Source organism: Hylobates moloch, unplaced genomic scaffold (genome assembly GCF_009828535.3).
Source record: "Hylobates moloch isolate HMO894 unplaced genomic scaffold, HMol_V3 SCAFFOLD_2, whole genome shotgun sequence".
Classification (NCBI taxonomy): Eukaryota; Metazoa; Chordata; class Mammalia; order Primates; family Hylobatidae; genus Hylobates; species Hylobates moloch.
Window position 1 is genome coordinate 79,914,629 of NW_026652277.1, and position 23,164 is coordinate 79,937,792.

The 23,164-nt window shown below is 42.3% G+C and overlaps 1 protein-coding gene across 7 annotated transcripts in view; it reads right to left on the bottom strand.

Moving 5' to 3' along the window:
- The window catches only part of MRAP2 (melanocortin 2 receptor accessory protein 2), a 99,911-nt gene that overhangs the window by 22,070 nt on the left and 54,677 nt on the right, over nucleotides 1-23,164 (bottom strand). For all 7 annotated transcript variants that reach the window (XM_032152042.2, XM_032152035.2, XM_058434800.1 and 4 more), the window contains 2 exons: nucleotides 14,283-14,416; nucleotides 6,608-6,707 (listed from right to left, as the gene is read on the bottom strand). In XM_032152042.2, the coding sequence (XP_032007933.1) occupies nucleotides 6,608-6,707; nucleotides 14,283-14,409 (227 nt within the window). In that variant the 5' untranslated portion in view covers nucleotides 14,410-14,416. The remainder of the gene's footprint in view (nucleotides 1-6,607; nucleotides 6,708-14,282; nucleotides 14,417-23,164) is intronic.

The window sequence follows — 23,164 nt, forward strand, 5'->3', positions numbered from 1 at the left end:
GGCATACAATGTAACAAAAGCCATCTATGACAAACCCACAGCCAACATAATACCGAGTGGGGAAAAGCTGAAAAGTTCCCTCCAAGAACTGGAACAAGACAAGGATGCCTACTCTCACCACTCCTCTTCAACATAGTACTGGAAGTCCTAGCCAGAGCAATCAGACAAGAGAAAGAAATAAAGGGCATCCAAATCAGTAACGAGGAAGTCACACTGTCAGTGTTTGCTGACAATATGATCATCAGCAAACCCTAAAGCCTCCTCCAGAAAGCTCCTAGAACTGATAAAAGAATTCAGCAGGCCGGGTGCAGTGGCTCATGCCTGTAATCCTAGCACTTTGGGAGGCTGAGGTGGGTGGATTGCCTGAGCTCAGGAGTTCGAGACTAGCCTGGGCAACACAATGAAACCGTGTCTCTACTAAAATACAAAAAATTAGCCAGGCATGATAGTGTGCGCCTGTAGTCCCAGTTACTCAGGAGGCTGAGGCAGGAGAATTGCTAGAACCCAGGAGGCAGAGGTTGCAGTGAACCAAGATCATGCCACTGAACTCCAGCCTGGGTGACAGAGTGAGACTCCGTCTCAAAAAAAAAAAAAAGAATTCAGCAAAGTTTCCAGATACAAGATTAATGTACACAAATCAGTAGCTCTTCTATACACCAACAGCGACCAAGCGGAGAACCAAATCAAGAACTTAATCCCCTTTTACAATATCTGCAAACACACACACACACACACACACACAAAAAACAAAAAAACAAACTTAGGAATAACCTAACAAAGGAGTCGAAAGACCTCTCCAAGGAAAACTACAAAACACTGCTGAAAGAAATCACAGATAAAACAAACACATGAAAACACATCCCATGCTCATGGATGGATAAAATCAATATTGTAAAAATGACTATACTGCCAAATGCAATCTACAAATTCAATGCAATCTCCATCAAAATACCACCATCATTCTTCACAGAATTAGCAAAAATAATTCTAAAATTCATATGGAACAAAAAAAGAGCTTGCATAGCCAAAGCAACACTAAGCAAAAGGAACAAATCTGGAGGGATCATACCACCTGGTTTCAAACTATACTATAAGGCCATAGTCATCAAAACAGTGTGGTACTGGTATATAAATAGGCACATAGGCCAATGGAACAGAACAGAGAACCCAGAAATAAACCCACTTATAGTCAACTGATCTTCAAAAAAGCAAACAAAAACATAAAGTGGGGAAAGGACACTCTTTTCAACAAATGGCGCTGGGATAATTGGCTAGCCACAGGTAGAAGAATGAAACTGGATCCTTATCTCTCACCTTACACAAAAATAAACTCAAGATAGATTAAGGACTTAAATTTAAGACCTGAAACTGTAAAAATTCTAGAAGATAACATTGGAAAAACGCTTCTAGACATTGGCTTAGGCAAGGATTTCATGAGCAAGAACCCAAAAGCAAATGCAATAAAAACAAAGATAAATAGCTGGAACTTAATTAAACTAAAAAGCTTTTGCATAGCAAAAGGAACAGTCAGCAGAACAGACAACCCACAAAGTGGGAGAAAATCTTCACAATACATACATCTGACAAAGGACTAATATCCAGAATCTACAAAGAGCTCAAACAAATCAGTAAGAAAAAAAAAAAAAAAATTCCATCCAAAAGTGGGCTAAAAACATGAATAGACAATTCTCAAAAGAAGATATACAAATGGCCAACAGATACATGAAAAAATGCTTAACATCACTAGTGATCAGGGAAATGCAAATCAAAGCCACAATGCGATATCACCTTACTCCTGCAAGAATGGCCATAATCAAAAAATCAAAAAACAGTAGATGTTAGCACGGATGTGGTGATCAGGGAACACTTCTACACTGCTGGTGTAGAATGTAACTAGTACAGCCACTATGGGAAACAGTGTGGAGATTTCTTAAAGAACTAAAAGTAGATCTACCATTTGATCCAGCAATCCCACTACTAGGTATCTACCCAGAAGAAAAGAAGTCATTATACGAAAAATATGCTTGCAGACACATGCTTATAGCAGCACAATTCACAATTGCAAAATCGTGGAACCAACCCAAATGCCCATCAATCAACAAGTGGATAAAGAAACTGTGATATATACAGTGGGACACTACTCAGCCATAAAAAGGAATGAATTAACAGTATTTGCAGCAATCTGGATGGGATTGGAGACTGTTATTCTAAGTGAAGTAATTCAGAAATTGAAAAGCAAACATCATATGTTCTCACTGATATGTGGGAGCTAAACTATGAGGATACAAAAGCAGAAGAATGAAACAATGGACTGTGGGGACTTGAGGCGGGGAAGAAAAGGAGGGGGTGAGGGAGAAAAGACTACAAATATGGTATAGTATATACTGCTTGAGCGATGGGTGCACCAATATTTCACAAATCACCACTAAGGAACTTCCTTATGTAACCAAATACCACCTGTACCCCAATAACTTATGGAAAAAATAACAAATCTGGTTGCTTGCTAACACCTTCGGTTCAACAGAAGGAAGAGATTAAAAATTGCCAATCTGAGATAGTTGAGTGTAGTAGTTAATGACAGGAACTTCAGCACCGAAGAGACTTTAGTTTGAGGTTTGACTCTACATTTTTCTTTAACTTGTGAAGCCTTGGGCAAGTGTCTCAGCCTCATCTTTCTTATCTGTAATATGGGAACACATGGAATTTACTTCATCTTCCTGTGAGGACTTGGTGAGATATAAAGTAATTAGTTGACCCTGGCATCAAAAAAATGGCTCTTATTATTTTCAATGTTGTATCATCCTTCCCCTCACCCCCTAATTATCACAGGCAAACTTAAAATTAGTTGTTTTCTATTAACATTGGCTATATGGAAAAAAAAATGTCCACCTAAGAAGGAAATTCCTGCCAAACAAATGTCAAGTCTGTTAAGACCTAAAAGCCTTTATAACAGATTTATTTCATTGTTTTTCCACATGTTCTGATTCTTTCAGTTTTCTATTATGATATACTGCAACCAAATGCCATATCTTATACTGTGGCAGACTGTGTACAGAAGCATTTAAAATGTGGCCCTGAGGGAAGATCCATTATCTTCTTAAATGTTAAAAAAAGTTCTTTTTCCTTAACCTTGTTAGAAGAATTCAGGGTTACAATGACCCCTGTTCTGTGATTGAGCATTGTTCAGAACAACCATCAAAGACAGACTGTCTAGGGGCAAAAGGGAACTGCCGACTGGAAGGCTAAAAGGCAAGTCTCAACTACCCAGGGTTGTCATGACACCACACGGAAGTGACGATTAGTCAGGGATCTCCAGAGAAAACAGAACCAACACAGTGTGTGTGTGTGTGTGTGTGTGTGTGTGTGTGTGTGTGTGTGTGTAAAGAGAGAGTTTTAAGGAATTGCCTCATGTAACTTTGGGGGTCAGCAAGTCCAAAATATGTAGAGTGGGCTGGCAGGGTGAAGACAGTCCAAAGACAGTGTCCTGGTAGAATCCCTTTTGGCTTGAGGAGGTCAGTCTTTGTTCTCTTAAGGCCTTCAACTGACTGGCTGAGGCCCACTCACAGAATGGAGAGTAATCTGCTTAACCCAAAGAGTACTGATAAATGGTACTCTCAACTAAGAAATACCTTCACCGAAACATCTAGAATTGTTAACACATAAAATTAACCATCACAGGAAGTCACATTCTATTTTGTGCTAGTGTGCCTAGTCCTAAAATCTCCTGTCTTCTACATCACACACATCTATCTCAATAACCCCCAAAACTCCATCGGTTCCTCGGAGGAAAAGGAAGATTAACAGGGTATTATTATTCCCTGACCACTCTATGAGTTGTGCCTTAATCTGAGTTTATTCTAGGCTTTTCTTAACCCTCTTGTAACCCACACCATATTTTCAAATTCCCTGGGCCAATATAATAGAAGTGAAGCATGTGCGAATATTTACAATGACATGAAGAGAGAAAAAGGAAAGCTTGTGTCTTTTTAGTGGCTGTTAAATAGATTCTCAGCCATATGTCTCCAAATGCTTCAAGAAAAATGATATTTTCCTTTCATTTAAAATATTTGTGCTTAAATTTTTTTTTTTAAAAAGGGTCTTACTCTGTCATTTAGGCTACAGTGCAGCAGCACAATCACAGCTCACTGCAGCCTTGACTTCCTGGGTTCAAGTAATCCTCCCACCTTAGCCTCCTAAGTAGCTGGGACTACAGGTGTGCACGACCATGCCCGGCTGATTTTTGTATTTTTTGTAGAGACAGGGTTTTGTCATGTTGCCCAGGCTGGTCTCGAACCCCTGAGCTCAAGCAATCCTCTCACTTCGACCTCCCGAACTGTTGGGATTACAGGCATAAGCCACCGCGCCTGGCTGTGTTTACATTTTTTTCTTCCTAGCCCCTGATATCTAGAAATAGCTGAGTGATAGCAAGAACTGTTCCCTTTGCACAGGCATTTGTTATAGTTCAAGTGCAGGCTGAAGAGTGAACCACAGACGCCGGAGGCTGTGATGAGGCACAACCATGAAGGAGAGCTGCTGCCAGGCTATGAGACAAAAATGAGATACTGAATATAAAAATGCCAGGATTTGGACGGGCGTGGTGGCTCACGCCTGTAATCCCAGCACTTTGGGAGGCCGAGGCGGGCGGATCATGAAGTCAGGAAATCGAGACCATCCTGGCTACCATGGTGAAACCCCGTCTCTACTAAAAATACAAAAAATTAGCCGGGCGTGGTGGCGGGCGCCTGTAGTCCCAGCTACTGGGGAGGCTGAGGCAGGAGAATGGCATGAACCCGGGAGGCGGAGCTTGCAGTGAGCCGAGATGGCGCCACTGCACTCCAGCCTGGGCGACAGAGCAAGACTCCGTCTCAAAAAACAAACAAACAAACAACCAAAAACCCAAACCAAACCAAAATACCAGGATTCCTGTGAAACTTCTATTCACTCTCGCAGGTCTCTCCCACCCTCCCCTGTCCTGCTGTGTGCTTGGGAAACTAGCCTTTGATGCAGCTTCTGGCTGCTGGTTGTGTTGAGCCAGTGGGGAGCAATGGTGAGAAATGGGAAGGAGGGAGAAGACTGAGGTCTTGGTCTTAACTTTGAGGCTCCTTCCCTGAGAGGTCACACTGGATTTGCTGTGTCCCTCAGCCCAAAGTCACAACTCCTCTCAGCAGACTCCCGGGTTCCAGTTGTGGCCCCACCCCTTGCTTCCTGGGATCTAGGACAGCTGCTTCTCAGTGTTGCCAGCCCCGCTGTCCTGAATGAGCCTGCATAGTTGCCCTCTTCCCTGTGCATAACTTCTGAACAGCCCCTTTATCAAAAACCTTTTTTCTTTTTTTTTTTTTTTTTTAGACAGAGTCTGGCTCTGTTGCCCAGGCTGGAGTGCGGTGGCGTGACCTTGGCTCACTGCACCCTCCACCTCCCAGGTTCAAGTGATTCTTGTGCCTCAGCCTCCCAGGTAGCTAGGATTATAGGTGCCCTCCACCACAACCGGCTAATTTTTTGTATTTTTAATAGAGACAGGGTTTCGCCATAGCGAAGCTGGTCTTGAACTCCTGGACTCAAGTGATCTGCCCGCCTCAGCCTCCCAAAGTGCTAGGATTACAGGCGTGAGCCACCATACCAGCCAAAAACTCTTTTAATTACTGTTGCCTGCTGGTGCTGACTAATAAGGTATTCAATATTCTCTATTTTCCCTTTTATTAAAAATTTGGTACAAAATATATAAATCCTTTAAGATATTTCTGAATTTTTTACAAGCTATTACTGAACGAATACTTTTTGATGTTTCTCAATGTTCTTTAAGCACTCATGTAATACTTTCCTCCATCAATCCAAAGTCTAGCATCATCACAAGTCCTACCATGTTATGAGAATTATGTAAACCACAGTGTTTGCCTTTGTATCCTAGTTTTAAGAAAACTCTGTTAAGTTTATTAATCATTGTCAATAGTTAAATTGAGTTGAGTATCCAGGGACAACTATTACTCTGCTTCTTGAAATAATTTTTAAAACTGGTTTTCATCCTATTTTGCCATTGTCTTTTCCACTGTTTTTTTTTTTTTTTTTTTGAGATGGAGTCTCGCTCTGTCGCCCAGGCTGGAGTGCAGTGGCACGATCTCGGCTCACTGCAAGCTCCGCCTCCCAGGTTCACGCCATTCTCCTGCCTCAGCCTCTCCGAGTAGCTGGGACTACAGGCGCCCGCCACCACGCCCGGCTAATTTTTTGTATTTTTAGTAGAGACGGGGTTTCACCTTTTCCACTGTTTTTAATATGGTGAATCATCTAAATCCTTTTGGGAATATGAATAAAATACATTGTAATTAATAAACATTTCAATGTCAAAATCAGGCCCACATCATCATTAAGACTATAGGAAAGACCAAGAAACCCAATTTCATAAAAGTCCACTTGAAAATAAGCCCAAGACGCAAGAAACAAAAAGCCAGGAGAACAGTTGGATCCCATCCACGGGCATCTGGGTCCAGACAGCAAATCCATAACCACCCCCTTCTCTTCATCCACTGGAAGCACCTCCCACCCTGGGTAGTAGTTTCTATTTCCTCAGTCTCCTGTGAGCCTTAAGAGACATTTAGGAACAGCCCAAACTTACTCTTGGTGTGGGGCTCCTGTCTTGGTCAGCAAGGTCAGCACAAAAAACATAAAAATCACGAAGACTGCAAGACCAACCCAAAATCCAATCACAATGGAATCTGAAAGACAGTTAATACTGGGATTAGTATTTCACAGTAGTTTAAAACTTGAACATTCAAGAATCAGAGCTTCTTGGAGAGGCTTTGGTACATGAAACATGAAAGGAAATCAACAGTCTGATCCACAGTTGGCTGGAGATTGATAAGATGTAAAGGATGAGGAGGAGGGAAGAGTCTGCTCCGCCTCCAGGTTTCTGTCCCAGATAGCATGAAGGGATTTAGGCCTCATTGACTCATGCTTTCCATATCTCAAGGAAGGAACCTAGACCAGAGCATAGGTTATCTGGGACCCCAAGATTCCACTAATGTGTTTTGAGTTAGAAAATAAAATTTTTAGCAGACTACCAACTCAAGTTTTAAGTGCATTTGGATTCCTACTGTTAAAAGAAAAACTTTAGACAAATTAAATTTAACAGATCTTCACTGTGCAAGGAAAACAAAATTCTTGAACCGGGAAGCTCCCAGAATCAGAATAGATTCAGAGAGACTCTGGGCTGCCTCATGGTTGGTTAAGGTTTAGGGACAGAAGAAGGAAAATGATGTACAGAAAAAAGAAGCAAGGTACGGAAACAGCTGGATTTGAACACCATTTGAACAGCTGTCTGCCTGGGAGTGCCTAAAGTGCAGCTGCTGTGATTAGCTGAGACTGAGCTACTGTTACAGAAGCATTCGCTAGGTTTTCTGTTTGCTTACCTAGTAAGCTAGGTCACAGCTCATACCTAAGAATGCAAGTATGCAAATATGGAGGCCTTCTTGGGCCAAATGTTAGTTTAACAACTCAATTGGTTAGCAGCTCAATTAGGTAGCAACGTAAGTGCATTCTCACTTACGTTCACCGTGGATAATTCAGGCTTTCATTAATTCTTGCAGAGAACATACAGATGGCCTCTTGAGTGCTCTCTCTGCCTTCTGCCTTTCCCCGTGCTTTGTTTCTGTACAAACCTGCTTTAATTACAGCCCTCATGATACTGCTCTTTCATGAAAAGCTCTCCAACAAAAACAGAACTGACCCACTTTTCCAGATTAAAAGAGATTCCATACGTAAAGCACTTTATACAAGGTCTGACATCTGAGAAAACAGTACACCACAGGTGCTGGCTACTGTCATCAGAATTGTCATTTTCTCCCAATTTACCTCACTTTAAAAGCCATGTGTTTCCAATCAAACTAGGGGACACTGTGTCCCTGTATTTACCTTAGCCACAGCTTCCTCACAGCCACACCTTACCAGGGCTCTTACCAATACCTGGCTGGAACGACTTTTCCCAACGTGGAGCTAATGAAAGTGTATCCATCCTTCCAAGTCCATCCACTACAGTATCTACTAAGCCTCAACTAATTTCCGTAATTGATATGTCCTCTCCCTCCTTTGAACCCAATCACATTTTTGTCTGTACTTCCCTAAACAGGGCTCTCCTTGGTCCTATCTTGGATAACAATCACAATTCTTTATCTCTAGGACCAGGGTTAGATTGGATTGTCTACAGAACTTGGTACTTGCACAGTAAAGCCTCAAATCTAGGACACAACAGAGTTGAATCATTCTACATTTTTTGGCCTATACTAAGAAGCTTATCTATGTGGAAATACAATGAGGATGCTTAGCAATTTTCTAAAAATAAGTGATTGGAGCTTAAATATTAAATGTGTTTAAATGCAAAGCTTTATTCTAATTAAATTATGTATATGTAGCACTTTTTCCAAAGTGAAGAAATCAGATTAACAATTTACTCTGCATAATTCATACTTTCATCCTACGTATACTGTTGCCTAGAGGTTAACAATGTGTGTTCCGCACTCTGAAAAACTAATGTGTCTAACCTTAAGTGCCAAAGAAATAGAAATTGTATACTTTGCCTTTTAATATAGTAGAAATGAGGTATAAAAAAAGACATAAGGGAAACCTTGATCTTAGAATTTTGGCGTCCAGAATTGTGGGAGAATAAATTTCCAGTTATTTGTTATGACAGCACTAGGAAACTAATACAACTTGTTTAACATAAATTTAAATTTATGTGTTAATTTCCTCAAATCCCACTTCTATAATCTTGTCTAATACAGCTAATTTATAACAACAACAACAAAAAAAGACATAAGGGCCAGGCGCAGTGGCTCACGCCTGTAATCCCAGCACTTTGGGAGGCCAAGGCGGGCGGATCACAAGGTCAGGAGATCAAAACCATCCTGGCTAAGACAGTGAAACCCTGTCTCTACTAAAAATAAAAAAAAAAAAATAGCCGGGCGTGGTGGCAGACGCCTGTAGTCCCAGCTACTCGGGAGGCTGAGGCAGGAGAATGGCATGAACCGGGAGGCGGAGCTTGCAGTGAGCAGAGATCGCACCACAGCACTCCAGCCTGGGTGACAGAGCAAGACTCTGTCTCAAAAAAAAAAAAAAAAAAGAGGTAAGGACAAATACCAAACACCACATGTACTGAGGTACAACTAACATCAAATAATTAAATCTCAACTATCTGGGCATGGACTGTGAAGAAACATTGTACAGATAAATAACAGTTCCCTACACTGTACTTTATCAACTGCCTGCATAGCAAAAGCAAATTCTAAAATTATACACCAATGCTATATTTAAGTCTTCAGTTTAGAACTGAATCATGTTGATTGACATTTTTCAAATCTGTGTACTAGGAAGGTGTTCTGCTAAGGACAGCTTTCACACTGCAAATGGTGGACTGACTCCCAGAGGTAGAGGAAAGCGTGCCCTCAACCCAGCCCAGTCCCCCTTCCCTCTGCCCTTCTAAGTGCCCCCAGGGAGCTAATCAAAAAGCAGCAATAATGTGAAGCATAGGAGGGCTACGGCCTTCAGAGAAGGCAGGTGGCGGCAGAGTTGGGGAGAGGCAGGCTGTGGGTAGAATCTGAGAATCCTCATGATCCAACAGCATTTCCAAACATTTCCTTAATAATGCGGCATCTATGTTTTTCATGGCAATATGCTTTAAGTAGCTCTGCTTATTCACATTCCCCTTTGAACAAAATTTAGCTTCCTCAAGTTATTTCCACTAATTTCCCCCAACCTCATCTTCTGCCCTATGACCCATCCCCAGGGGATTTTCTCACCCTGAGCCTCTTACGAGAAACATCAGAGATCCCCATCTCATCCCAGAAATATCCAAACTCTCCTGAAGTTTTATTCACATGTAAGTTTCATGGGCATAGGCACTACAGTAAGATGGGAAAAGTGGAGCCCCCGGTCTTCCCAAAAGCATCCTTTTCTGGGAAGTCAGAATAAAGCTTTATACAAAGCAAAGCTCCAATGAGGCTAGATGGTTAAGAAAGTCAAAAGAAGCCTTCCAAAGGAGTTTCCACCACAGCCAAGCTACCACACTCTGTCCTGTCTAGACACTGAGCTACTTGGAGACTACGGTTGTAAAGGGGTAGAACAATTGCCCCGGGGAATTGCAAATGGAATGTGTCAGAATAAAGTAACCCCCCTTAACCTAACCTTTAATGAATGGAATGGAACAAGAGAGCTGAAAGTTGACATGATTTTTTTCCTTCCCAATCTAGGGTAGGACTAGGTTAACTACTCCATCCGACTCGCCCTCCTCTCCACCTCTTGAGAATAAATGGTGAACTTCCCATTTTGTGGTTATATGAAAAACAAGGGTTAATACTTCACTTGAAAGAGAGGGTTCAGGACACTTTCCTCACACCACTTTTTGTTCCTAAGGCAGTAGGGTCAATTCTGTGATATGAATTCCTGGCAAAGAGCCAACAGTGATGTTCCCACACTTGTCCCTACTATCTTACTCCAAGCCTTTGCAAGCTCTAGCTCTGCTTCTCATCCTAATGACCTGGCTTCTTGCTGACTCATCCATGCATGGGTCTGGTATCTGCAAGGTGGCACATGAAAAAGCATGAATTTGGCCACCACTGATAGCTCAAATTAAGAGGATATTCCTTCAGTCTTTTCTCAACACAGCAGCCAGAGTGGTCCTGCTAAAATGTGATTGTCCACTCATTGACTCATCAGCTTTTGCTTCTGATGCTTTAAGAACACCTTGTCTCACCCAGCCACACCCTTCATAAATGACCCATTCCTCTCCTTCCCTTTATAGGGACACTTAAGAGATTTGTGTGTACATGCTGTCCCCAATTCCTCTCCTCTCATTTTTTCTTGAACCAATTCCATCAACCTTTTACCCCCAGCACTCCACTAAAACTGCTTTCCAAATCATTGCCAGTAACGTCTACATTATAAATCCAATGGTCGAATCTCATTCTTCAATTAACTTGACCTAATAGCAGCCTTTGACACAGACTGTCTTTGCAACCCTTTTTTCAGTTGGCGTCCAGAAGACCACAATTGTCCAGTTTTCTTCCTACTTTCTGTACATTCCTCTCAGGCGCCTATGCTGCTATGCAACCCTCCAACTTCAAAACACAAGCGTGCCCAGGGCTCAGCGTTGGACTCTTCAGTTTTCTATCTACACTCACTTATCCAGCCTCTTGGCTTTGAACGCATACAATTTACCTGCTGATGACTCTCAAGTCTACAGTTTCCCCCAACACCTCTCCTCCCTTGTCCTCCTGGATATGTGATAGGTGTCTCAATTTAACAGGTCCAAAAGGGAGCTCCTGGGGTTCCTCTCTGAAACCTCCTTCTCCCATACTCTTCACCCTCTCAGTTAAAGGCAATGCCATCCTGCCAGTTACTCAGGTCACAAATCTTCAAGTCATTCTTGAGTCTTCTTTCTCTTACACATACCGCCAATCCATTGACAAATCTTGCCAGATCCATCTTTTAAAAATATCCAGAATGTATGCATTTCTCACCACTTCACTCTCCCTATCTGACTCCAAGCCACCATCATCAGCTTGGACTATGGCAAAGGCCTCCCGAATGGTCTCGGCTTCTAATCTCATGCCTTTCACTCCCCAGTTGCAGAATGATCTGTTGAAACCTAAGCCGGATGGCACTCCTCTGCTCCAGACCCTCAAGTGACTTCTCAGAGTTAAAAGGCCAAACAAAGTCCTTAGCATGACCTCTAAGGCCCCCCCACGTCCTTGTCCCCACAGCCTCTCTGACTTCGTTTCCTGCTGTTCTGCCTCTTATCACTCCCCTGGTACCACGCTGGCCTCCTTGCATGATCCAGTTCACTCCCGCCAAGGATCCTTTTCTGGGATGTTCTTCCCCCAGACATATTATTGCTCAATCTCTCACTTCCTTCAGGACTTTTCTCAAATCTCTCCTTCTCAGTAAGGCTTTCGATGGCAATTCTATACTGTCACCTCCACACTCCACATCCCTTTACCCCCACTCTATTTATCCTTTTATATTGCCGTCTGACATTATCTATTTAACTATTTATTGTCTGTCCCTCCCACTAGAATGCAAGCTCTATACGAGGAAATATTTTTGTCTTTTCAGTTCACTGTTGTCTCTCCAGTGCTGAAAATAGTATTGTACATAACAGGTGCTCAATAAATATATATTGAATGAATGAATAAATAAGTTTCCACTTTCTTGGTGCCAAATCTGTATCAGATACAAGTCCACTTCTGATATGTGATAAGGTTTAATATTGGATTCAAAACTGATGGCAAAAGAATTCTCAAGGACCATCTGAGGTTGCTTCTCAGATGAAACACCCTTTGAAGGTAGGAATCTTAATTTCAGCAGAGGAACTTCGTCTAAAGATGGAGCTATTGTTGCCAAGTATGATCCATTACAGGTAAGGCAAATAAAGATAACTGTTATGGTCATTCCTGTCCGCAATGAGTGCTTCCCCTTGAAATGTCCTGCTTCTGTTCTTTTGAATCTGCATCTAATTAGCTTTGCATTTTGCCCAGCAAAACAAGGAGTCATACTTGAAGGTCAGAATCACAGCATTTTTAAATGAAAGAGACTGTACCAGAGCACACATTTCAACAGTTGACTTGATCTTTTCACTTTCCTGTATATCTGGGGTTTTGTGTTTGTTTATTTTTTGTTCTCAATGTGTTACATATATTGTCAGGTTCCTGAAGCTAAAGGCTGCTACTTATCAGCTCTCTTATATCAGAACAGTAAGTGCTCAGGCATTTTTGTTTTATCTTGATGTGAATATTAAAATTAAGAAAAGCAATTGTTATTAATGGTATAGTAAGTAAAGTAAGGAAGGAAGGAATGAGTCACACCTCTGCCTATGTTTCTCAGGAAGTTTTCCAGCTATAATTATTTCTAGAATGTAAAATCCTCAAAAAGTAGTTTATTCAATTGTCTCTGGAAATGTACCAACCAAAATTACAGCAGCAGGCCTGTCTTCTGTGCCTCTTAAACTAAGGAAAAGAGACAGAAGCAAGCTGACACAAAAGTAAAGTTGATGTCACCAAGCAGTGAAAGCCCACATTTCAAGAAAATATGTGGCCATTTTCCCAGTCATTTTGATATCCACTATAATTCAGAACAAGCAATTGTCCTTACATAAAGGTTATCCTAGAAAAACAACATATTAAAGAATTTAAGTCAATTAAAGAAGGTGATTTCACACCCAACAGCCTTCTATCAGATAATCAGTGACAGCATACCTTGATGAATACCATGTGCTTTTTTTTCCACAAAGAAATACTGAGCAGATGTCAATAAAGGAATGAATGGAAGTATTTAATTATTACTACTCACTTAAGGGGTAAAGGACATATGGTTTAATTAATGATTTTTGCTAAAGGAACAAAAATAGAAAGCCCTTCTTGCAAAAGAGCACCAAGTTGGTGCAAGAGATCATGAATGCCAAGACAGGTCAGGATAGAAGCAGCCAGGAAATAATTAAAGGAACGAAAAGACTTTCTTTGCTACATGTGTTTCTCTGATTCTAAGCCCTTTTATATTTCCTAATGTGTCCCACAACCCGGACCAGTAAAGAACGTAAAAATTTTACAGTGCTGTGGATAATTCACTCTGACAGTTCCTGCCTACCATGTTAACTGTTAACTCTACCTAATGAAGCAAGGATGTTCCATGCTGGCCAGTCAGCATTCAGTTATGACTGGAGTTGAACAGCAACGTCTCACAGAATTACATTTTCTTGCTCTGTGCTGGACCCTTAATTACTCCAATAGCATGAAACATAATTCATGCCTAGAACACAGTGTTAGAAATGATCGCAGGCTATTCTGGTCCGTCATTATGAACACACATGGATACACTGCTCTCCACACCTCCAGAAAACCAAGTGGGATGAAAAGACGCTGCTGTGCTACAAAAGAAGGTTCTTCAAATAACGGTTCCAGATCCTATTTTTATACATATTTTTGATAGTTCAAACATTCACAGTTTGGAGGAACTAAAATAGCGAATGCTTTTTTTAAAATTCTCAATCTCAGCTTGACATTGATTCATGTTCTCCTACTACGGGAATTTTTTAGTCTTTCATCAATTAGAATCACCAAGGCCCTTCTGGACCATTCCCGAGCAATCAGCCTATGTGTGGAGGTGAGATGTTTTGTAGGATTTGGGAGGTAGAGAACAGAGAGTTCTGTAAGAAGAAAGAATGTTCAGGAGAAGTAGTCCTTGGGGATTTCACAGGTTAAGAGAAATACAATTATGCATACAACGAGGAATTGTATAAAACTTACATTTATGAGCCTTCAGTCCTTCAAAGGAAACTGGTCCAATCTCATAATATTCATATTCCCAGGTGTAATCAGAATTAGATGCCGATTGCTGGGAGGTTCTGTTAGAAATTAACCTCTGGGCAGACATCTCCAACCTGCACAGATGCAGAAAGTCAAGGGCAGAACCTGTTAATTCATCCAGAGCTGCACAGTTACCTTAACTACTCTTGATCGCATTCAAGAGTTTGGCAGCAAACCCCTGGAGGAGGTCTTACCCCCTAGGCCAGGAGAGGTTCCTACCAGCTGCTCACACCTCATATCAGGTGGCCACTACTTTCTTCTCTCTCGCCGCTAGAGTGGAATAATGTATTTGAAGTCAGACACTGTATATTTTTTGTGAACTTAACCCAGTGCCTGGCACATAACCAATGTTCAGTAACTGATGAAGGAAAGAAGGAAAGGAGGGAAAGAGTATGTGAAAATCTCTGAGCTTACAGCTTCAGGCTCAGCACCTATACCTGCAAGAGTATGTAAAGAGCCTGCTGAAACTAGTTCATTTCTGATACTAATTTGATGTATTACTCAATCTCAGGCTGACATTGATTTATGTTCCCCTATAAGGGAATTTTTTAGTCTTTCATCAATTAGAATCACCAAGGGCCTCTTGTACCATTCCCGAGCAATCAGCCTATGCGTGGAGGTGAGATGTTTTGTGGGATTTGGGAGGTAGAGGACAGAGAGTTCTGTAAGAAGAAAGAATGTTCAGGAGAAGTAATCAAATTAGTATCAGAAATGAACTAGCTCAGTAGGTATCCACTGAACACCTACTATGCAACAATGGAGATAAGCAACCTAAGGTTTTGTTTGTTTGTTTGCTTTCCTTGCTTCCAGTGGGGTTGGAGGAAACTAAGTTTAATAAAATGGAGTGAATAAAGAAAAACAGGCAGCAAAAGTTGCATAGTGGATCTTGCAGAAGATCCTCAACAGAAGTCCACAACTTGTCCAACTGCCTACTCCTGAAATTTATCATATTTTCAGGATTTCCCAAGTATCTTTGTTAACTGTGACTATTTTAGACCAAAAAATCCTAACTTCTTTGGGAGAAGATGGTTGCACTGCGCAGCATGGATGCTGAAGGTGATAAGTCAATGCAGCCTGTTTTCAATAACTGTGAGCACCTACTGTGTGCAAGACACTGCACACTGTGGGGTGGGCAGAGATGCCTGAGACAGATCAGTACTCCACAGACCTTCCCTTGTAATGGAGAAAGGAAGACAAAGTGACAAATAGCAGTAACATAAGGGAAAATCTGAATGAAATATCAGCGGAAACGAAGATTCACTGAGCAGTCACCAGTCATCTTGAGCTTCAAGATTCTTGAAGCAGCCCCGCTTCAAGAGCTTTCTGAGGTTTCTTTCGCCCACATCCCTCCTCACTGCCTCCAGGGCACAATCCTCAGGGAAGCTGAGGCAAAATCACCACCACTCTTCTGCCCCACTTCTGCATCACTCTCCCCTTTCCCTTGCCCCTTCTTTCCCATCCCAGACATGGACTCCACAGAAAAAGACTCCAATCCCACGTCATCATACTGTTCAAAGGATGGGCCCAAAAAGCCTAAAATATTTACTTTCTGGTCTTTTATAGAAAAAGTTTGCCAATCCCTGCTCTAGAGCCATGAAAAAAAAAAATCGGAGCTTCAGTTTTCCCACTAGTAACATGAAGATGATTATGGTACCCACTTCATGGAGTTGCTATAAAAATTAAATGTGATGTTGCATGAAAAATTAAGAAAAATATTAGCAGGCAGCACAACTACTATTAATTAGAAATGCTGATCTTGAGTAGAAAAGCCTCGCTTTGTTCTTCAGACACACCCAACTCCCTGGTCAGCCAATTCTTATCAAATGCACCAAGTGTTAACTGATTGATTCAAGCAATCTACCTGCCTCACTCTCCAGAGTGTTGGGATTACAGCTGTGAGCCACGGTGCCTAGACAAATAAATAAAACTATGACAAAAAATTACTTAAAGGTGTTTAGATCATTTAAAAGTTAATATGATCAACATTTACATCCTAAGATTCATGCTATTCTACCAACTCAAAAATAAAATAATCTTTCTCTCCTTTTTTTCCTTTTTAAGGAAAATAAGATGAAGTCTGGTTTGATCATATCATTTTTAGTAGAAATCAACATTACAGCTACTATAATAGCAGAGCAGAGGGAGGCACTAAACTTCATCTGGAATAGAAAAATAGTGAAAAGTACTTAAAGGAATAAAGAAAATAAAGATGGAGGGTGTTGTCTATTCAGCACACCACAGAATCGAGAGCTGTTCTCCCATGGCCACACAGTTCTCAATGTCAGCACACAGTGGGGACCCCCATCTGTGGCTACCAGGGTCCACAGGACCAGTCAGAAAGCAGCAGTAACACCACCCTCATGGGGCCGGTCAGGAACTAGTCAATAAAATATGTCTGTGTAAGAGTTAACTGTAAGGAATATCAACCACCCACCCTACAATAGAGACATGCCTTCTTTTTCTCCCCCTTACACTATTCCCTTTCATCTAAACGAACTATTTAGGGACGGATTACTAAAGGGCATTACCAAAGGGTAATGAAAGTTACATGTGCAAAAGTCCTGAAGGTGGGAAGAGAGGAGCAAAGTTCTGACAAACACTGACAGACAAGAATGAGTGAATACCAGAGCCAGCCTACACGAGGTTTTCATTCTACAGAATGAAATGTGACACCAGCTCTCCCCAAGCAGCCACCAGTTGCCTGAGTAGCCTTCAAACAAAAGGAGGGGCATTTGTCTCCACTGGCTCTTTCCTCTCACTTCTTGAATCCCAAAGATAGTTTTGGAGGACAGAACCTCTGACCTCTTCTTTAAAGCAGTCACCTAGTGCCCTTGAACAAGTCCATGAAGCATTATTTTTTCATGCAAGCCTCAAATTAATCAGCTTAGGCCATCAGATGCACGAAGACCAACAACAAACATAAGGCATTGCTAGGGAAGTGTTCTGTATCGTCCCCATTACCAAGCCCAGCAATGGCTCTCCAAGCTTTGCTGAAACATAAGCTGGGAACTGCCAGCATGTCCAAGTAGCAGCCCCCACAGTCTGCTATTCCCGCCACAGTGTGCATGATCTCGGCCATCTACGTGGTGAGGGAGGCAGCCTGGCCCTGAGCCTCACTCCCTGGGGTGCTGACAGGCCGGCAGCTGCTCTCTCTTGAACACAACAGCAGGAAGCGGCAGCTCCACGGGCAGCTGCTCTCTGTATGGCTGCCACTCCTGAGAGCCACCCTCTCCGCACTGAGATTTTCTTAATGTCAGATTTCTTTATAAAATTAGAGTCATGAAAAATAACTTCTTTGACAGGAAACATATCCTAAACAAGCTTCCAGGAGCATGAGAGAGAGAGACTAAATTGCTCTTTTGAACAGCTGAAAGCATCATTGCCAACAAAAGCAAAAATGAAGATTAGGACTGCATCCCAAAGCTAGCCCTGAAAGGAAGCTTACCTTTTCCAGGTGTGCACAGGGTAGTGTGGCCCAGGCCAGCCCATTGTCGGAGAAGAGGGGAGATCACAAACCCAAACAGAGAAAGCGTGGTGAGCAGGCCCAGACACCTCTCATTAAACCATCACCCCTTCTCCAACCCACATTCCCATCACTTTCATCCCTTCTTCGGACTATCCAATCTTTCCTGCTCCAATCCAGGTTCCCATACCACTCCTGGGCACTCTCTTTTCCTCCCTGCCCCCCTTTCTTTGAGACAAGGTCTTACTCTATTGCCCATGTAGGAATGCAATGGTATGATCACAGTTCACTGCAGCATTGACCTCCCTGGCTGAAATGATCCTCCTGCCCCAGCCTCCCAAAGTGCTGAGATTACATGCATGAGCCACCACACCTGGCCTCTTTTCCTTCTTTTATTTTGAGGCAAGTCTTGCTCTGTCACCCAGGCTGGAGTGCAGTGGTGCGATCTCGGCTCACTGCCACCTCTGCCTCCTGAGTTCAAGTGATTCTTCTGCCTCAGCCTCCCAAGAAACTGGGACTCCAGGCACAGGCCACCAGATCCAGTTAATTTTTGTATTTTTGGTGTAGACAGGGTTTTGCCATGTTGGCCAGGCTGGTCTACAAACTCCTGACCTCAGGTGATCTGCCTGCCTGGGCCTCCTAAAGTGCTGGGATTATAGGTGGAGTCACCGTGCCCAGCCCTCTCTACCTTCTTAAAAATGGATCAAGCAATTCTCTCTACCTCCCTGAATTTGAGGAGATGTACTCAGACATAGAACTTCTCAAAGAGTGAATAAATGTCTTTGTATCACTATCCCTGGTGGATTACAATGGTATGCACGTTAAGGGGGCTGCTTCTTTGGAGTTAGACTCTTTTTTTCCATGTTAAGGGGTAAACATCAGCAGATGAGTTTTACAAGTGACCACCAACCCAGGCACAGGACTAGCACATTAAGAAGACATGCAAAAGGTGCCAAAAACCCTGAAAAATGAGCATCCCCCACACAAACATGCACACAACTGACAGTGCAGCTACTAAGGCATTCCAAGAAACTGCCAGCCAGTGCCACAAATCCAAAGACCTATGCTGACCAGTTTGTACAGGGGAAGACCTAATGGCCAGTCAGATGATCAAAGTTCCCAATTGCAGTGACTCTATCACCTTCCTCTTCAATCTGCAAACTCCAAAAGTAGACATGCCACCCAGGACCACCAACCTCTGTTCTGGCCCAGGCCAGAAAGGTCTTGTCAGTTACCTGTTCTTATCCTTCTTCCTCTTACTTCCAGGAAGACTGTCCCCCGCACAGCATAGAGAAGTCACCCTTGTGACTCATAACCCTCTCTCTCCTCCAGCAAAGAGACTTGAGAAACCAAAGATAAAGCTCAGCCACGCTGCACTTTGGTGGCTGATGAGCCCAAGATGGGAAGTTCAGAAGCGCAACTTTAGAAGCTTAATTTCCTCCTTGCACAGAACAATGGTGCACCCAGCTTACCTGTGTCTAGGTGGGTAGGGCCACACAGAAAATGAGAGACTTCAAGGTTATGAATCACACTCTGAGCCAGCTGGATCTTCTTAAAGCATCTCTATAAGGCAATGCCTCCCAGCAAGGGATCATGCTTGACCCTCTCAATCAAAGCCGCCACAGTGTCCTCCCAGGGCAGTACTTTAAAAACAGTAACATGGTGTTATTCCCAAGTTTATTTCTCCTTTTTACAGAGTCTGCGTGAACCGCCATCTTCTACTGGCACTTCCCACTTAATTTCCAGGTCTGCTGATTCTTTTTCTGTGAATCCATTTTAAGTCAGTGATGTCTTTCATGGGGCGTGGATTTTTCTCTCCTCCAATTAAAGAAAAAAGGTCATGCTTCCAGGACTTTGTAGTCTTCTCCTCCTCACGACTATTTTGACTCGAGTATGACTCTTACTTTTGAAGTCTAATGATCTGGCTACTCAATTCAGTCTAGAGACATTACACACACGTACACACACACGAACACACGCACGCTGGGCTCTTCCTTTTCAAATGGACATACTTCCCACATTTCTCTACACTGCCAAGTTTTATGCCATTCTCTAGTGTTTCCTAGAAAGTACTCAATTACCCAGCAGCCCTCAAAAAACGGCGACTGACAGCTAACAGAGAATTCCGGATGTATCTATTTCCTGCCTATCCCTGCTTCTCCTGTGCACATCAGCAACTTGTTTCCCGCAGCAAGACAGCAAACAAAAAGCGTTCCCAAGCCTGAAGACTTCTTCTATCTTAACATAAAAATCAATGCCAACAGAAGATCAACTTCCAAAAACAGAAATGGGACTTAATATTTTACACTGATAGATATTCAGTCACCACCTGAAATAAAGAATTGCTTAATTAAGAAGTGGGCACCCTTCTTTCACCAGCTGGTGTCTCAAAGGGGACAAGCAGTTTGGATTCATAAATCTACATCTTCCTGTTATGCCCTGGGCACCTATATAGTAGTAAACAGGCTAGTAAGTTTTTTGTTTTTTTTTTCCTGAGACAGAGTCTCCCTCTGTTGCCCAGACTGAAGTGCAGTGGTGTAATCTCGGCTCACTGCAACCTCCGCCTCCTGGGTTCAAGCGATTCTCCTGCCTCAGCCTCCCTAGAAGCTGGGATTACAGGTGTGCACCACCATGTCTGGCTAAGTTTTGTGCTTTTAGTTGAGAAAGGGTTTCACCACGTTGGCAAGGTTGGTCTCAAACTCCTGACCTCAGGCGATCCGACTGCCTCTGCCTCCCAAAGTGCTGGGATTACAGACATGAGCCACCATACCCAGCCAGAAGTAATTTTTAAAGTGAGTGTTTCCTGGCTTTGTAGTACTCCACAGACTAGTCCCATTCTAATAGACTTCAGCTGGACATAAAGAATTTCATGCTACACACCGAGGAAAGAAGCTGTGAAGTCTCCATGTGGAGAAAATTTCCAGAGAAGAGAAGAGGCATGGCCCTGAGATGCGACTGCACCTCTGCCCCTGGCTCTACAGATTCAGGGAGCTGAATTTTCAGTTTTCCAGAGATAAAAAAGCCCTTATGGACTCAGTCATGCTAATCAAGCATAGCAGAATGATTTGTAACGAGCATATCCATTTGCTGAATAAGGAAAACAATGGCCAAGCTGACCACAGCACGTTTTACATGGTCTGGGAAACAAAATTTAAGATCAGAAGATTAGCTGGTGAATGTAGACTCAAGACAAGGGAGTTATAATAATACGACAAAACAGGACCCTAATGCTCCACCCCACTACACGTGTGCCAATGTGTTAGACTGCCTTCCCGTATTCCAGGGTCAATGTCCTGTTGCCACCACAACATGCTATCATGGTTGAGTTGGGGTCCCCATCACAGGAAAGGCATAGGCTTAACTCTTGCCTTTTCTAGACCTTGCTTTTCTTGGTCTGTACTTCAGAAAATTCTAGGCAAGTTGAGGGCATCAGGAGAATACCAAGCCAGCCACTTTTATTACAGTTAGGTTTTCTGGGTTCCCATGACTATTTTATTTTTGCTCTATTTCTAAACTGTTAGGAAAATCATGCTTTAAATTACTAGTGTCAAGTCAAAGAATCAACTATTAAAAAGAAATGCTTCATAATGAGATACCACTTCACACCTTATTAAGATGGCAATTATCAAAAATCAGAAAATAAGTGTTGGTGAGGGTATAGAGAAACTGGAACCCTTGTGCACTGCTGGTAAGAAGGTAAAAAGGTACAGCCACTGTGGAAGGCAGTATAGCAGTTTCTCAAAAATTTAAACATAGAATAACCATATGATATAGCAATTCTAATTCTAGATATATATACAAAAGAACTGAAAGCAGAGACTTGAACAGATATTTATACACACCTATGTTCATAACAGTATTATTTACAATAGCCAAAAGGTCAAAACAACCCAAGTGTTAATCACAGATGAATGATAAACAAAATGTTGTATATACAATGCAATATTAAGCCTTAAAAAGCAATGAAGTTCTGAAACATGCCACAACATTGATGAATGTTGAAAACATTATGCTAAATGAAATAAGCCAGTTACAAAGGGACAAATATTGCATGATTCTACATATATGAGGGTACCTAGAATAGCCAGATTCCTAGAGACAGCAAGTATTGGGTTGGTGCAAACCTAATTGTGGTTTTTGCAAATGCTTTTAATGGCAAAAACCATGATTACTTTTGCACCAACCTAATAGAATGGTGGTTATCAGAAGCTAAGGGTGGGGAAATGGGAAATTGTTATTTACCAGTAAAAGAGTTTCAGTTTGAGATAATGAAAAAGTTCTGGAAATGGATAGCTGTAATGGTTGTACAACAATGTAAATATATTTAATGCCACTGAACTGTACACTCAAAAATGGTACATTTTATATTATGCATTTTTAACCAAAATACAAAAAAGTTCTAATATTGTTTATAATTTTTTTTTTAGGCTAGGCTTGGTGTATCATGCCTGTAATCCCAGTACTTTGGGAAGCCAAGGCAGGTGGATTGCTTTGAGTCCAGGAGTTCGAAACCAGCCTGGCCAACCTGGCAAAACCCTGTCTCTACTAAAAATACAAAAATTAGCTGGGCATGGTGGTGCATGCCTGTAATCCTAGCTACTTGAGAGGCTGAGGCACAAGAATTGCTTGAACCTGGGAGGCAGAGACTGCAGTGAGCTGAGATCATGCCACTGCACTCCAGCTTGGGTGACAGAGCAAAATGCTGTCTCAAAAATAAATAAATTAATTAATTAATTAAATAATACAAATACTTTTTAAAAAATAATAAGAAGCAGTGCTTCCAAATCACAGCACTTGAGGGGAGGGTGACGAGAACTCTCTAAAGCAAAAGAGAACCCCAGAGGATGACAGAGGGTGCTGAGACATCTGAGCACCCCTCCCTGTGTGGATCCTTCCTCCCTGGTCCACCTTCAAGGATCCAGCTTTGCTCTTTTCAGCAGCCCTGTGGGGATTCCCTTTCAAGTAAAAGGAACATTCCCTCTAAGCTGTGAGGAATCACCCCTTTCAACCCCTGAGAGAGTCATAGACAGGTGGGAGAATATGTGTGCTTTGCCAGCTCATGGTCCTCTCACCCTGACCAGTCCTGGAAACACACCAGCCACTTCCCAAATTCTCCTCTTTTTTTTTTGAGATGGAGTCTCGCTCTGTTGCCCAGGCTGGAGTGCAGTGGCGTGATCTCAGCTCACTGCAACCTCCACCTCCTGGGTTCAAGTGATTCTCCTGCCTCAGCCTCCTGAATAGCTGAGACCACAGGCGTGTGCCACCACACCTGACTAATTTTTTCTACTTGTAGCAGAGATGGGGTTTCACCGTGTTAACCAGGATGGTCTCCATTTCCTGACCTCGTGATCTGCCTGCC